This window comes from Odocoileus virginianus, chromosome 22 (assembly GCF_023699985.2).
Source record: "Odocoileus virginianus isolate 20LAN1187 ecotype Illinois chromosome 22, Ovbor_1.2, whole genome shotgun sequence".
NCBI lineage: Eukaryota > Metazoa > Chordata > Mammalia > Artiodactyla > Cervidae > Odocoileus > Odocoileus virginianus.
The window spans coordinates 33,087,881-33,102,305 of record NC_069695.1 but is presented as its reverse complement, the minus strand read 5'-3'; the positions used below and the strand labels follow the sequence as shown (position 1 = coordinate 33,102,305).

General features: G+C 38.1%; 1 protein-coding gene across 1 annotated transcript in view; it reads left to right on the top strand.

Moving 5' to 3' along the window:
• KLHL14 (kelch like family member 14) overlaps positions 1-9,395 on the top strand; it is a 109,339-nt gene extending 99,944 nt beyond the window's left edge. Inside the window, exons 6-9 of the mRNA XM_070452796.1 lie at positions 1,359-1,549; positions 1,630-1,788; positions 4,908-5,065; positions 7,276-9,395. Coding sequence (XP_070308897.1) covers positions 1,359-1,549; positions 1,630-1,788; positions 4,908-5,065; positions 7,276-7,416 — 649 coding nt within the window. The 3' untranslated portion in view covers positions 7,417-9,395. The remainder of the gene's footprint in view (positions 1-1,358; positions 1,550-1,629; positions 1,789-4,907; positions 5,066-7,275) is intronic.
• Positions 9,396-14,425: the final 5,030 nt, after the last annotated feature.

The following is a 14,425-nucleotide window of genomic DNA, read 5'->3' as shown; positions in this document are numbered from 1 at the left end:
AGGAGATCTTCCCGACCCAGAGATCAAACCTGCATCTCCTGAGTCTCCTGTATTGGTAGGCAGATTCTTTACCACTGAGCCACCTGGGAAACCTCTGAAGATCTTGGCACCTCACAATTATTCTTTTCCAGTATTGACCCACATGTTTTTCCTTATGAAGTATTTTATTCCAGTAGCATCAATGAGAAAAAAAGAAGCTAAATTTTAAAGTCTTGCTTAAGATTTCAACCTTGTCATTCTAACTCCAACTTTTTGAGTACTCTTCTAACTTCTTTTCTCCCTCAGCTCTTATTTATTATTAGTTGCTAAACTTTACATCTTCCTTTAATATATCTTGCATCACCACTTTCCATGTCTTCTACTAGAACTCTATATCAGGTCCTCAATCTCTCACTCCTAGATTGTATTCTCCCTCAGAAAGGCCTTCCTGTCTCCAATCCTTTCAATACAACTTGCATGTCTTTTGCCTTTGAAGGAAGGTGGGGTAATTTAATAAATAGTCTTTCTTGAAAAGAGATTTAAAAATATCCTATGGCTTTGTAAGATCACCAAGAGTTACACAGATGAAATTCCTAAGAGCAAACTTTCAACACTATATTCAGTCCGAAAAGTTTCTATACTTGCAGTCACACTGGGGGAAAAAAGAAAAAAAAAAAAAGATAATTGAAGAAAAATTTTGATGATGTAGTTCTCTTATAAATTGGGAACAATGACCCTTGAAGGACCATAAAGAAAGTGAATGTCAAGATAATTTATTATTGTTACATTATCTACCTCATTTTTCACTTTGTCTTACTGAGCTGTGATATCTTTACAAGGTACCAAATATCCCAAACATTAGTGAACACTTGAATAGTGTATAAAAGCAAGATAAAAAGAGCTGAAACAAAGAGTTGTAAATTTCTCCTCTACTGTGATTTTAGTGTCAATAATGTTAACCAGGATGGGCATTATGGATGATTACTTTTCAAGGTCTCTGATTTAGCAAGGAGTCATATGTGTAATGTCCAAAGATCTGTACCCCTTTCTGGGGTTTCCCTGATGGCTCAGCATGTAATGAATCTGCCTGCAATGCAGGAGACACATGAGATGCGGGTTCGATCCCTGAGTCAGAGAGATCCCCTGGAGATCATCATGGCAACCCACTCCAGTATTCTTACCTGGAGAATCCTATGGACAGAGGAGCCTGGTGGGCTACAGTCCAGAGCGTCGCAAAGAGTCAGACATGACTGAGTGAATGAACCCACAGCACCCCTTCCTGAAGCAGGATGCCCCCGCTTTCCCTGACTGATTGGGCTACTTTGTGATTTACAGAGGGGTGTTTTTTTGTTGTTGTTGTTGTTGTTTTTTCATTGTAGAAGAGCCAGTTTCTACGCATGCCGGTTGGACAAACATTTATATGTGATTGGTGGACGGAATGAAACTGGTTACTTGTCCAGCGTGGAGTGCTATAACCTGGAAACAAATGAATGGCGTTACGTGTCTTCTCTGCCACAGCCTCTGGCAGCTCATGCAGGAGCAGTGCACAATGGGAAAATATACATTTCAGGCAAGTCATTCCTCCACTTTCTGCTACAAAGTTCAGTTCCGAGGCACTTCTTGACTTGTGTGTCTATGTTTAATTCACAGGGGGTGTACACAATGGAGAGTATGTCCCGTGGCTATATTGCTATGACCCCGTCATGGATGTCTGGGCTCGAAAACAAGATATGAACACAAAACGCGCCATCCACACTTTGGCTGTAATGAATGATCGCTTATATGCAATTGGAGGAAATCATTTGAAAGGTCCTCTTTTTTTAAAATCACAATAACATTTGCATCTCATGTTTCTTGCTAAGGGGGTTTCTTGTTAGATAATCATAGTTAACCAAGTATAAAACATGTTGACCAAATAAAATCTACTCTTTGCAAATTAGCAGTACCCTTGGGCAAGCACTTATTTTGGCTCTCCTGCAGATAGGATTATTTTGAAGTTACCACACACATTAAAGAAATGAATAATTATGTCTACAGAAAATAAAAAACAAGAGCATTAATAACTGAAAAGCACAAACAATTGGTTGTAACAATGAATTCAGTAAAATAAATTATCCCTTATCACCAAGATATAGTAATGGATTTTTTCCAGAAAATTGTTTTTGTAATCATCATAAAGAACCTTTTTTTTTTAAATTTAGAGCTGCACAAAGAAATGAATGTGATTTTTCTTAAAGAAAACAGAATTTCATGTCTAAATTTAGAATTCTTTGAAGAGTTGAATATCAAACCATCTATGATTCTCAAATTCTTTCCATTTGCTTATTTAATAAGTAACATTGTATTCTTAGAACCATATGTGGCTCTTTTCCCTCCTTATTATGTATATGGCAGCAAGTTTTTTGTAGTTTGTGTGCATTCGTGTAGCACTAAATTTTACAGGAAAGCATAGAGAGCTGTGATACTGAGAACATTGTGGAACCACTTTGAGCTTCAGTTTTCTAATCTGTAAATGAAGAAGCTGGTCAAGTTGGTCTCTAAAATCTCCTCCAGCTCTGACCTTCCATGATCCTTGAAACTGAATGAAATGAAATACAGGCCATCTGGGCATGGCACATAAGGCCATTCTATACATTTATTTTCCAATCATATACCCATATATGGGATTTTCTGGTGGCTCAGATGGTAAAGAGTCTGCCTGCAATGCGGGAGACCTGAGTTTGATCCCCGGGCCAGAAAGATACCCTGGAGATAGGAATGGCAACCCACTCCAGTATTCTTGCCTGGAAAATCCCATGGATGGAGGAGCCTGGTGGGCTACAGTCCAAAGGGTCACAACGAGTTGGACATAACTGAGCAATTTCACCTTTGTTCATGCATTTATTTTCCAATCATATACCCATCTTAAACCACAGGTTAGATATGGATATTTCTTCTGTTATTTTGTAATACATATCTACCCCTAAATGTAATAAGTATTGGATAAGTGTCATTTTTAAGTATTTACAAGTTTATAATAGTTAAAGCACATCATCACAGGTGTTTATATAATCAGACTGTTAAAAAAAAAAGTAAAAGATTTTGAGAGAATTGAATATTCACTTAAGAAAAGCAGTTAAGTTTTGTCTGTAAAAGTGAGTCTTTTGAAGCCTATTCGTTTGGTTTCAAATCTCAGCCTAGCTACAGGCTGTGTGACTTATTTAGGTTAAAATTCCATCTGTTCCTCAGTTTCTCATCTATAAAATGAATATAATGTAGAAATATCTATAGGGTGGTTGAGGGAATTAAATGAGTTCCTTCATATAAAACACTTAGAAAAGAACCAGATTATTATAAGCAGTCTATAAAATGCTTGCTTTAGCTATTACTATTTCAAAGCTTTTTCAGTTCAGTTCAGTTCATTTCAGTCACTCGGTTGTGTCTGACTCTTTGCGACCCCATGAACCACAGCACACCCGGCCTCCATGTCCATCACCAACTCCTGGAGTTCACCCAAACCCACATCCATTGAGTCGGTGATGCTATCCAACCATCTCATCCTCTGTCGTCCCTTTCTCCTGCCCTCAATCTTTCCCAGCATCAGGGTCTTTTCAAATGAGTCAGCTGTTCGCATCAGGTGGCCAAAGTATTGGAGTTTCATCTTCAGCATCAGTCCTTCCAATGAATATTCAGGACTGATTTCCTTTAGGATGGACTGGGTGGATCTCCTTGCAGTCCAAGGGGCTCTTAAGAGTCTTCTCTAACACCATAGTTCAAAAGCATCAATTCTTTGGTGCTCAGTTTTCTTTATAGTACAACTCTCACATCCATACATGAACACTGGAAAAACCATAGCCTTGACTAGACGGACCTTTGTTGGCAAAGTAATGTCTCTGCTTTTCAATATGCCGTCTAAGTTGATTATAACTTTCCTTCCAAGGAGTAAGCGTCTTTTAATTTCATGGCTGCAATCACCATCTGCAGTGATTTTGGAGCCCAGAAAAATAAAGTCAGCCACTGTTTCCACTGTTTCCCCATCTATTTCCCATGAAGTGATGGAACCAGATGCCATGATCTTAGTTTTCTGAATGTTAAGCTTTAAGCCAACTTTTTCACTCTCCTCTTTCACCTTCATCAAGAGGCTCTTTAGTTCTTCCCTTTCTGCCATAAGGGTGGTGTCATCTGCATATCTGAGGTTATTGATATTTCTCCTGGCAATCTTGATTCCAGTCTGTGCTTCCTCCAGCCCAGCATTTCTCATGATGTACTCTGCATATAAGTTAAATAAGCAGGGTGACAATATACAGCCTTGACGTACTCCTTTTCCTATTTGGCACCAGTCTGTTTTTCCATGTCCAGTTCTAACTGTTGCTTCCTGACCTGCATACAGGTTTCTCAAGATGCAGGTCAAGTGGTCTGGTATTCCCACCTCTTGAAGAATTTTCCACAGTTTATTGTGATCCACACAGTCAAAGGCTTTGGCATAGTCAATAAAGCAGAAATAGACGTTTTTCTGGAACTCTCTTGCTTTTTCAATGATCCAGCGGATGTTGGCAATTTGATTTCTGGTTCCTCTGCCTTTTCTAAAAGCAGCTTGAACATCTGGAATTTCACAGTTCACGTATTGCTAAAGCTTTTTAATAAGATTTAAGCAAATCTTTACTGATACTCCAAGGTATATCAACCTTTGCCAATGACATCTAGGCAGGCATTTTTGCTTTAAATTAATCCAAAACATCAAGTGTTGGGGTTTGGGAGGATTTTTTATTCATTTGCTTGTTAGGTCTTTCTGACATCTCCCTATTTCACCCTTAAATTTATACATACATCTGCAAAGGTATAGCTGTCTGTTTCTTGGCTCTGGTCATTTATTTTAAAAGAAGCCCTACCCTTAAATTGAAACCCCGAGAGTTTATTCTTTGTTAATTCCACTTTGCTATGTCACTTAGGTTTCTCCCATCTCGATGTAATGCTGGTGGAATGCTATGACCCAAAAGGCGACCAGTGGAATATTCTCCAGACACCCATTTTAGAGGGTCGCAGTGGTCCTGGCTGTGCAGTGCTTGATGACAGCATTTACCTGGTGGGAGGCTACAGCTGGAGCATGGTACGTGTCTACATTTACCTTCTCGTCCTCCTTTTTGCTGTGCTTACTTTTCATTTCCCTCCAAATGTGTTACCACGCACACAAATACCTTTTAAGAGTATCACGTTTATATGCACACAATAAATTACTTTAAGCAGTAAAATGGAATCAGTGTGGTTGGTGTAGAGCTGGCTTGCCATCTGGTCAATTGTATCACAAAATGCGGTAGGTCTCAGCTTCTCTCCCATCCTCATGCTTTCCAGTTAAAAGTCGAGCTGAAGTGCTTTTACAGATGTCTGTTGAATCTGTTTAGGAGAGTCTGAAAAGTTTCTGACAGGCAAAGCATAGTAAATGGAAAATAATGGTTCAGTTATCCACAAATTCTATTTAGGATTATGTAATTTGCCGTTGCTTTCCACTTTGCCCCACTCTTTACCACGAAAATTTCCAAACATACACAAAAACTGAGAGCTGAGTGGGCCCTCATTAGTGTACCATCCAATTTCGACAACCTATCAGTGCTTTGCAATACTTCCTTTATCTCTCCTCCTTCTAAAAATATTTGGTTTAAGCAATTTGAAGCAAATTCTAGACATATTATTTCAACCTAAATGCTCCAGTATTTCTTTGTAAAAAAAAAATCACTTGTTTATATAAGCACACTATCATTATTACACCCAATAAAATCAACAGTAATTCCTTTATATCCTATCCTTTTTCAAGTTTATCCCATTTATCTGGAAAAAAAAATCTGCTTTTCAAATTGACATGTTCAAATTAGGATTCAAAAGGCCTCACTTACATTTTGCTACTGTATCTCATACATCCCCCACAGTCTGGAGAATTATGCCTGCCCCTCGTTCTGTCCCATACCGTTAACTTGTTGAAACAGCAAAGTCAGTTATCTTATAGAATATCCAACATTCTGGTATTGGCTAATGATTTCCTTGTGTTGACATTTAAAAATAGTCTTCTGTCTCCATAGTTCCTATAGACTGTTATTGGTAAGGACCTGAGTTCAGCTTTAAAAAACATTTTTTTAATTTATTTATTTTATTAATACCAAGAACATACAGGAGGGGGGCTATGTAATTCAGATGACATATCAGAAGACACATAAGTCTAAAGGTCTACACAGCAACTTTTGAAATGATGACTGTATTTTCCTATATGTATGTGTTGGTTTTGTAAGATTAATTTGGGGTTTTAATAATATTAATTAACCTCATTTATTTTGCATCCAACAAGATTGTTATTTAAAGTTTTAAAGAGCCTTTAAAAGTTACAGTCTTGTGGAAGTAAACTGTATTGACATATATCACTAGATATTAATCTACGTCCTTATTTGCTGGTGTACATTGCTAGCTGCAAAAGTGTGTATGTTTGGAACCAGAAGATGATTATGTTGGTTGGGATTTTGGTTTTTTTTCCTTGCCTATGGTAAAAAACAAGGCTACTTTGGTTAAGAAAGGGAAATATACAAGCACTGGCCCCTGAGGTTAACAAAGGAAACAATATCAAAGACATTTTTTATTCCTCACATGGCCCCTGGAAAACAAATAGATCAACATGTGAAGAAGTTGACAAACCTTCATTTCCAGTTTTTTTTTTCCATTTATTTTTTATTAGTTGGAGGCTAATTACTTTACATCATTGCAGTGGTTTTTGTCATACATTGAAATGAATTAGCCATGGATTTACATGTATTCCCCATCCCGGTCCAGTTTATTTTAAACTGGTTTTGAACCCTCTGTCTCTGATTCTCTATAGTAGTAAGATAAAAAATGGAAAAGTGAGGTGATAATCTAAAATCCAGTTTATTTCAATTATTTGAATGTTTAAGATAATTATTTCTTTTTTAAAACTTAAACAAGGGATAATTTCCAACTTGGGGTAAGTTATCATAGAATATTTAAGATACATTTTGCTTTTTTAAAACTTAAACAAGAAGGATAATTTCCAATGTGGGCTAAGTTATCATAAAGGATTTGTAAACCATCTGGGGCATTATTGTTGCTTGACTTTTACTATCAGCCACATATACACCCAAAACCTTGCTGGCCTCAAATTCTCCCTTAGAATACAATAATTTAAAATTCACCGCTTTTATTTGGAATTTTTTAGCAAGAGCAGAGAGACAAGACTGTCTTCCCAATGTAGATGTGATAAATAAGGTTGCCATGGCACTTCTCTGAACAGCATTCCCTAAGGCTCTCTGCTCTCCATTCCAGGGAGCCTACAAGTCATCCACAATTTGCTATTGTCCAGAAAAAGGCAGCTGGACAGAACTCGAAGGAGATGTGGCAGAACCGCTGGCAGGGCCAGCCTGTGCAACAGTTATCCTGCCCGCCTGCGTACCTTACAACAAATAACAGCAGGAAACCCCGGAACGACGCATTCTAGGAAGCAGTGACAAGTGACATCCCTATTGTAGCCAGAACAATGCATTCTAATGGTACATCTGCCGAAACCCACTTTAGTGTCTGATGATTTACAAGAAGCTTCAAAAGGAAAAGACCTGTTCTTGAACGGAAACTCTGTCTGTAACTCAGATCACATCAAACTTCCTGTGCTGACAGACTCTTCCATTTCAAACTGGTTTTAACTTGTCCCAGCTTTATGAAATCCCCTCATATGGATCTCGACTTTCAACAGGAGAAAGAAAATACAGAAGAGTGCCCCCCCGAGAGACCTGAGATCAGTATTGTGCATTGTAGTTTACCTGCATGTGATCTATGTTGAAGTTTTGGGGATATTGTGTTCATGAATGATTCCAAATTTGACCCACCAAAACACTCATACTACATTACAGAAATGGCTACTGATTCTATATTCCTAACCTGTGGCAGCTTCACAGATTCTGTAGGCAACACAGTTATAGAAACTCATATAAGACTGAAGAGAACTGTTTTTGTTTCATAGAACTTCATTTTATATACCTTCTGCCCCTCACAGCACCTCGTGGGAACAGAGAAGAAAAAGATATTGGGTCTTGTAGCAACTTCTTTCTGCCCTGTCAGTTCCAGGCTAACCAGAGTCATAAATTCTGTGTCCTCAGTTTTATCCAAAAAATTAAAACAAAATGCACTGTTCAGTTAATAGAGGCTCAGGCTTTCTAACTTGGGGTAGCATATAAGTAGTGAACAGGGCCTCCCAGGTGGTGCTAGTGGTAAAGAACTTGCCTGCCAATGCAGGAGACTTAAGAGACAAATGTTCAATCCCTGGATTGGGGCGATCCCCTGGAGGAGGGTATGGCAACCCACTCCAATATTCTTGCCTGGGGAATCCCAAGGACAGAGGAGCCTGGTGGGCTACAGTCCCTGGGGTCACAAAGAGCCTAAGGAGCAACCTGTAGCTCCTCAAACAATAGCTCTCCCTCTTCCACACCTTTGGCTCTAGAAAAGACCCTAGATGTGGCTCTAGAAAAGCACCTGATGAACCCTCCTTCCCCTCAACTCATTACATTTCTTTGTTGTCACCAGAGATGCCTGAGCTCAGCGAAGCGAGCCATCACTAGCTGTCTTGAGAAGCATGAGGAATTTAGGAGCAGAAGGTCAGAAAAGGATGAGACAGTATCAGTGTGACCTACAATACAGAAAAACTAGCAGCAATGTGGATTTGATCTTCAAGCTCTTCAGAGCTGCCACAGCAACAATTAGGAATAAATCAAAGCCTAAAATATTTTGTGAATCACCCAGAGATGTTTTCAAATCCCTCAACAAGTATGTCATTCAAAAATAACCATATAGGGAAGCCAACGATTAAAATTGCCCTGGTGACAGTGTTTCACTGTGGAGCATGTCAAGATGGATGGGTGTACTGGAATCCAATGCCATTTCTACAGTAAAGTGCAATCCTTGTTGTTTTTGTATTTATTTGTATGTTCAGATCCAAAGGATCCGTTGTAAAAATATATATATATAAATATATATATCCAGTGGAATCAACTTTTCATTTCTTTTTCCTTGATCGCATATGAATACATAGAAAGAAAGGTTACAGTACTTTGTGATAAAATTCCCAGCCGATGTCATGAAGAATACAAGGTCTCCTTCAAAACCTTTTATTGTCAACAGTCCCCATCTCTTCCCAAAGTCACAGTTTATACAAGGGTATTTGCTTTCCTTGGACTTGTTCTTCATTTATTTTTTATTTCTAGCCAAAATAAATAAAAGCATTTATGAGAACTATAAGTAAAGCTTTCTGTCTTTCAGAAAGGCGTAAACTATTAGAAAGTGAAGAATGAATAAATAAATAAGTCACAGAGAATGTAAATTTTGTACAGTATTAGAATGTGTAAATGAAGCTTGCTTGGAAGGGGAAAACTTTAAATAAAAACTTTATGTACTAATTCAACTGTCTCTCATATTCTGACTTATAAAGCATGTGTATAAATCTACACACTAAGTTGAGGCTTTGTAATTTGTAAATGCATAAATATTTTTATTCTGCAGATACACTTTATCAATTTATTTAGCTTCCTGCCCCTACATACATGTATGTAGTATTAATCCTAAAAATTACAGAATGTTTCAGAAAAAGTGTTGTGAGTTATAAATCATGAACTGAATCTGGTTTTTCCATTGTAAAAATGTTACAATGAGACATACTTATCCAAGATCTAATAGCAGAGTACTTATAGAAATTATTAGAAGCACCTTATGCATGAAACAATACTTGCACACTTTCTAAAGGGTACCCCTTTAGAAACCCTAACACTAAACCCTAACCCTAACCCTAAATGAATCACACATTTAATTAAGTCAACTCTCTAAATATACAGTGTTTCATTTTATTTTTAGAAATCTGAGGGAAAAAGAATTTGTTCAGGGCAAGGAAAGGATGGGGCTGTGGAAGACAGTAGGAGAAACTGAGGCATGTGGTTGCAGGTTTGGGCAAACTTCCAGGCAAAAAGCCTGCAAACTAGAAAGTATTTAATCCTTCCCTGGCAAATCTTCCATTATTGATGACTAAACTGGTAATTAAAGGGCCATTTGACTCTCCCCAGTATTCCACAGAAGCAAGAGTAATGGCGTTTCTTTTACCCACTGAATCTTCGGCTCACCATGCTAGTGTAGCGTAGCAGAAAAGGCCCTCTTCTCTATAGTAGCCTCCTTTTCTCCGGAGCCAATGGCCAGTTGTTGCAGAACTTCTTTCTAGCACTCTGAAGCCTCAAAAGCTCTAGTGCTGGCCAGTTATCATGATCAGTTAAGCAATTATACTTGGCTTTCTCCTAACCCCAGGGTCCACCTACTTTAAATCCATATGCATGTGTGTTCAGTCATATCGAACTCTTCGCAACCCCATGGACTGTAGTCCACCAGGCTCCTCTGCCCATGGAATTTTCCGGTAAGAATACTAGAGTGGGTTGCCATTTCCTTCTCCTTAAGTCCATGACTAGACTAAAACTGGAAGAGAAAACATAAGAACAAGATTTTTTTTTAATTAATTAGGCTGTGTCTGTGGTCTTAAAATTTGTATCTGTGTTTGTTCTCCCCTGTGAGGGCCAAATTTCTCGTTTCCCAACTGCTTGACATATCACTTAACCAACTCATCACTATCAACATTGTAAGTACCAAGTATTTATTGAGCATATCCTCAAAGGCATCACTGTAAATTCCAGGCTTCTGATTAAACTTGGTTCTCTAGGTCAAAATATTTTTAAATGAACAAGAAAGCCAGCTAAAACTGGATTGGTAAAGCATAGCAGAGCCAATTAATACACACCGTGAGTATCTTAATAGACTGAGTTCCCGTGGATGAGGCAGAAGGAAGACCATGACTGATCAAGCCTGACTTCCCTAGAAGCACCTGACCTAGAGAATGTTGAAATTTTGGTGGAAAATAAAATGGCAGTGAAAAAAAAGAAGAAAGGTCAATGCAAGGAGAAAATATCCAAATTCTTAGTATGTTTGTTACAATGGTAGAGTGCTACACTGCCTTGTGCATTAAATACGGGCCTTATATTGGGCTATGTGTGCCTGTGAAGTCACTCAGTTGTGTCCAACTCTCTGTGATGCTATGGACTGTAGCCCGCCAGGCTCCTCTGTCCGTGGGATTCTCCAGGCAAGAATACTGGAGTGGATTGCCATTTCCTTCTCCTGGGGTTCGAAGCCACATCCCTTATGTCTCCTGCATGGGCAGGCAGATTCTTTACCACTAGCACCACTTGAGAAGTCATATATTGGGTTGGGTTTCTTAATAAAGTTTTCCTACATTGGTTGACTCTCAGGTTTGGTGCATAAACAAAATGTTCAGTTCTATCTAGAGATGCAGATTGAGAATGTGTGTCAAGAATACAACACAGTGGGGCAGGACTAAAGAAAAAGTCTTCTACAAATTGAAGCTTGAGTGGCCTGTTCTGTTCTAAGCTGTTGCCTAGCATATATTAAAGACTCAGTAATTGTCAATTCTTAACATTTGCAGGAGTAGCATTACCTTAATGTTTTTAGCTCACTGGTATTGTTAAAAACAAGATAGTTGGAGTGACTTGGCATTTAGGACTGTCTACTCAGGCTCAGAATAATTATATCACTTCAGGTCCTTGATTGTGACCTCTCCTTCCATTTTTTCACTTATTAAGTTGACTCTTTGTGACCTTCCAAAACCCCTTTGGACAACAGAGTGACATATGAGAAAAGGCAGGGGAAGGGGAACATTTGGCTGCAGGATGAAGTCACCCTACATTTAGAGAGCTGGCAGGCTCCTGACTCCCAATCTAGTCCCTCAAATCTGGGTCATTTGGAAACTGATCAAACTAAATTAGGAAAGTGGAATAAAGGAATAGGATTTAGTTACTGATTCAAAGTTATAGAAACAATATTATAACAACATAACACTTCCACTGACTTCATGTTTGTTATGGATCAGGAATACTACCGGGCATTTCATGTGTTTTCTTATTTACTCCTCTAGACAACTCTATAAAGCAAATGTGAGTCATGTATGAAAAGTAAGGACACACTCTTGGAAGGGATGAACTATCTGATATACAGCTCATAGGCAGCAGAACTAGGATTCAACCCAAGGCTTTAATCTAACCTCCAACCATCATATTCTCCTGCTAACAAAGTTCATTTCTTAGATCAATCATTTGAAGTCGTGTAGGAAATCCTGGTGGACTGGCTGCTTTTTCCATAAGTGACTAGGATGTGCTGGAGGGGAATATGAACAATTAACGATAGTGCATCATGGCAAATGCTATATTGTTGTTGTGAATGAACCCCTGGGAAGAATGAGCAGAAGGAACTTGCTCTGTGAACTTGGGGCATCCTCTAGTTCCTCCAACTTCAGTTTTGTCATCTGTATATAGAGTGATAATCTCATCTTCAGAACATTATTGAACAAATCATATGTAAAGAATGTGGAAACACTTTGCACCTTGTAAACCCTGAAGAAAAATACACAAATCAGCTATTACAATGCAATGACTAAATCCAACTTCTAGCCTGGCAATGATACCTTAAAATCTGGCCTCAGTCTCGCTTGCAAGTCACATTTTTCTTTGCTGTTCTGCTCATTGAGCATTGTGAATCCTTGCTTTTCCACATAAACAGCTATGCTTTTCCATCTTTGCCTTTTTGCTTGTGCAATTTCTCCACAGAGAATGCCATTTCATGCTCAACACAATCTATTAAAATCCTGTCTTTAAAGGTCACGTTCAAACTTCACTGCCTTCATTAAGCCTTCGTGATCACAACAGTCCTATGTGATGGTTTTCATCTGACTTCCCATGGCTCTCTTATTTTCTCTACTCCATACTCTTTATAAGATTTTATGTCTTACCCACTTACTAGATTCAGCATTCCTTGAGGGTAGAGATAATAAGCAATATGTCTTTGAAAAAAACCATGAAGTCATGAAATATTTCTCAAATAAAAGTCCTGTGTTTTTAAATGATTAATATAATCGAGTTATGAACATTTGGGGAAATAAGAGGGATGAGAGAAAATTACATTTAATACAATGACTTGTCTTTTGGGCTCCAGACTCTTCCCTGTCTTTTTCATTTGCACTTTTGCATTCTGTACAACTGGATTTATATCTTTCTTTAAAGTCTTATTGCATTTGTTGCAATATTGTTTCTGGTTTATGTTTTGGGGCTTTGGCCACGATGCATGTGGGATCTTGGCTCCCTGACTAGGGATCGAACCTACACTCCCTATACTGGAAGGCAAAGTCCTAATCACTGGGCTGCCAGGAAGGTCCCTGAATTTATATCTTGATCTCTTAAATATTCAACATTTCATAAACATGTTTCTGTGTGACAAGGTGGTCTCTATAGTAATTTTAATAATTTCATAGTATGCTGAACAAACATTCAAACATTGGCAAATTTCGATTTATGTACTGGTGTCACATGTAATCCTCAAACAAACATTTTTTTGTGTTTTTTATGATTCTTCAAACCAGTTTTTCTCCACAATTCATGTTCTTCTCAACTACTAATATGGTTTCACCATAACATACTCTTTGAAATACATGAAAGTTTCTATCTCTCCAGAGATGTTGTTTATTCAGCCATCCCTGATCCTTCTCCTCAGTTAACATGTGTAATGAGAAAAGCTCCAACTCTCCCACCTCCAAGCTCTGCCAGAATAGTTGTGGTAAACTGTACCCTCCTTGTGAATGAACTTAGACCACCACCAAGCTCTCATTTCAGGCCAGATGGCATTCATATAGTTTGGCAGGAAGTTCTTTACTTGTTCCTACAAGTTTGTCTTAAAAGCAGTTCAGATTATTAAAACCAGCTGGGATGGAATGCCATGTCAAATTTATTCATTTTTTTCCAACATGATTGGCCATGTTAAACCAACTCTGAGGAAAGAAAGAAGTTTAAAGCCAAAGGCCCTTAAGGCTATGTGTCTGATGAGAAAATATAATCCAAGTCTCCCTAGACCATCACTAGGGTGGTCATTTTCTTCTCTAAATCCTTACAATAATTATTATAATATTTACTATCTATATTTTTCACATAGTTTACCAATCACATATTTTATTATATTGATGATGTATTATGATATATTTATGGCTTGTTTTAACTAATCCCCTTGGTAGACAATGGACAATGCCTGAAATGGTGTGTTTCTCCACAATGCTTTTCCCAATGTGGTGCTCCGTGAATGAGTAGTGGTTGACTTGAGACGTATTAGAATCCCTGGAGTAGTGGAATTATTTCCACCTCATAATCTTGAAAATGTAAGTTAGTTGTACATGGATTTTCTTAAAGACAATCTAACCATTGCCAATATGTCAAATCCTGCAAATAGCCTTAGTCTAAGTATGTGCAAGCTAGTTGCCTTTGTCATTTTAACCATGTCCTCCCTATTTAATGACTGTGAAAGCCAGAATTTGTATGCAGAGACCCTTGTTTCATCATAT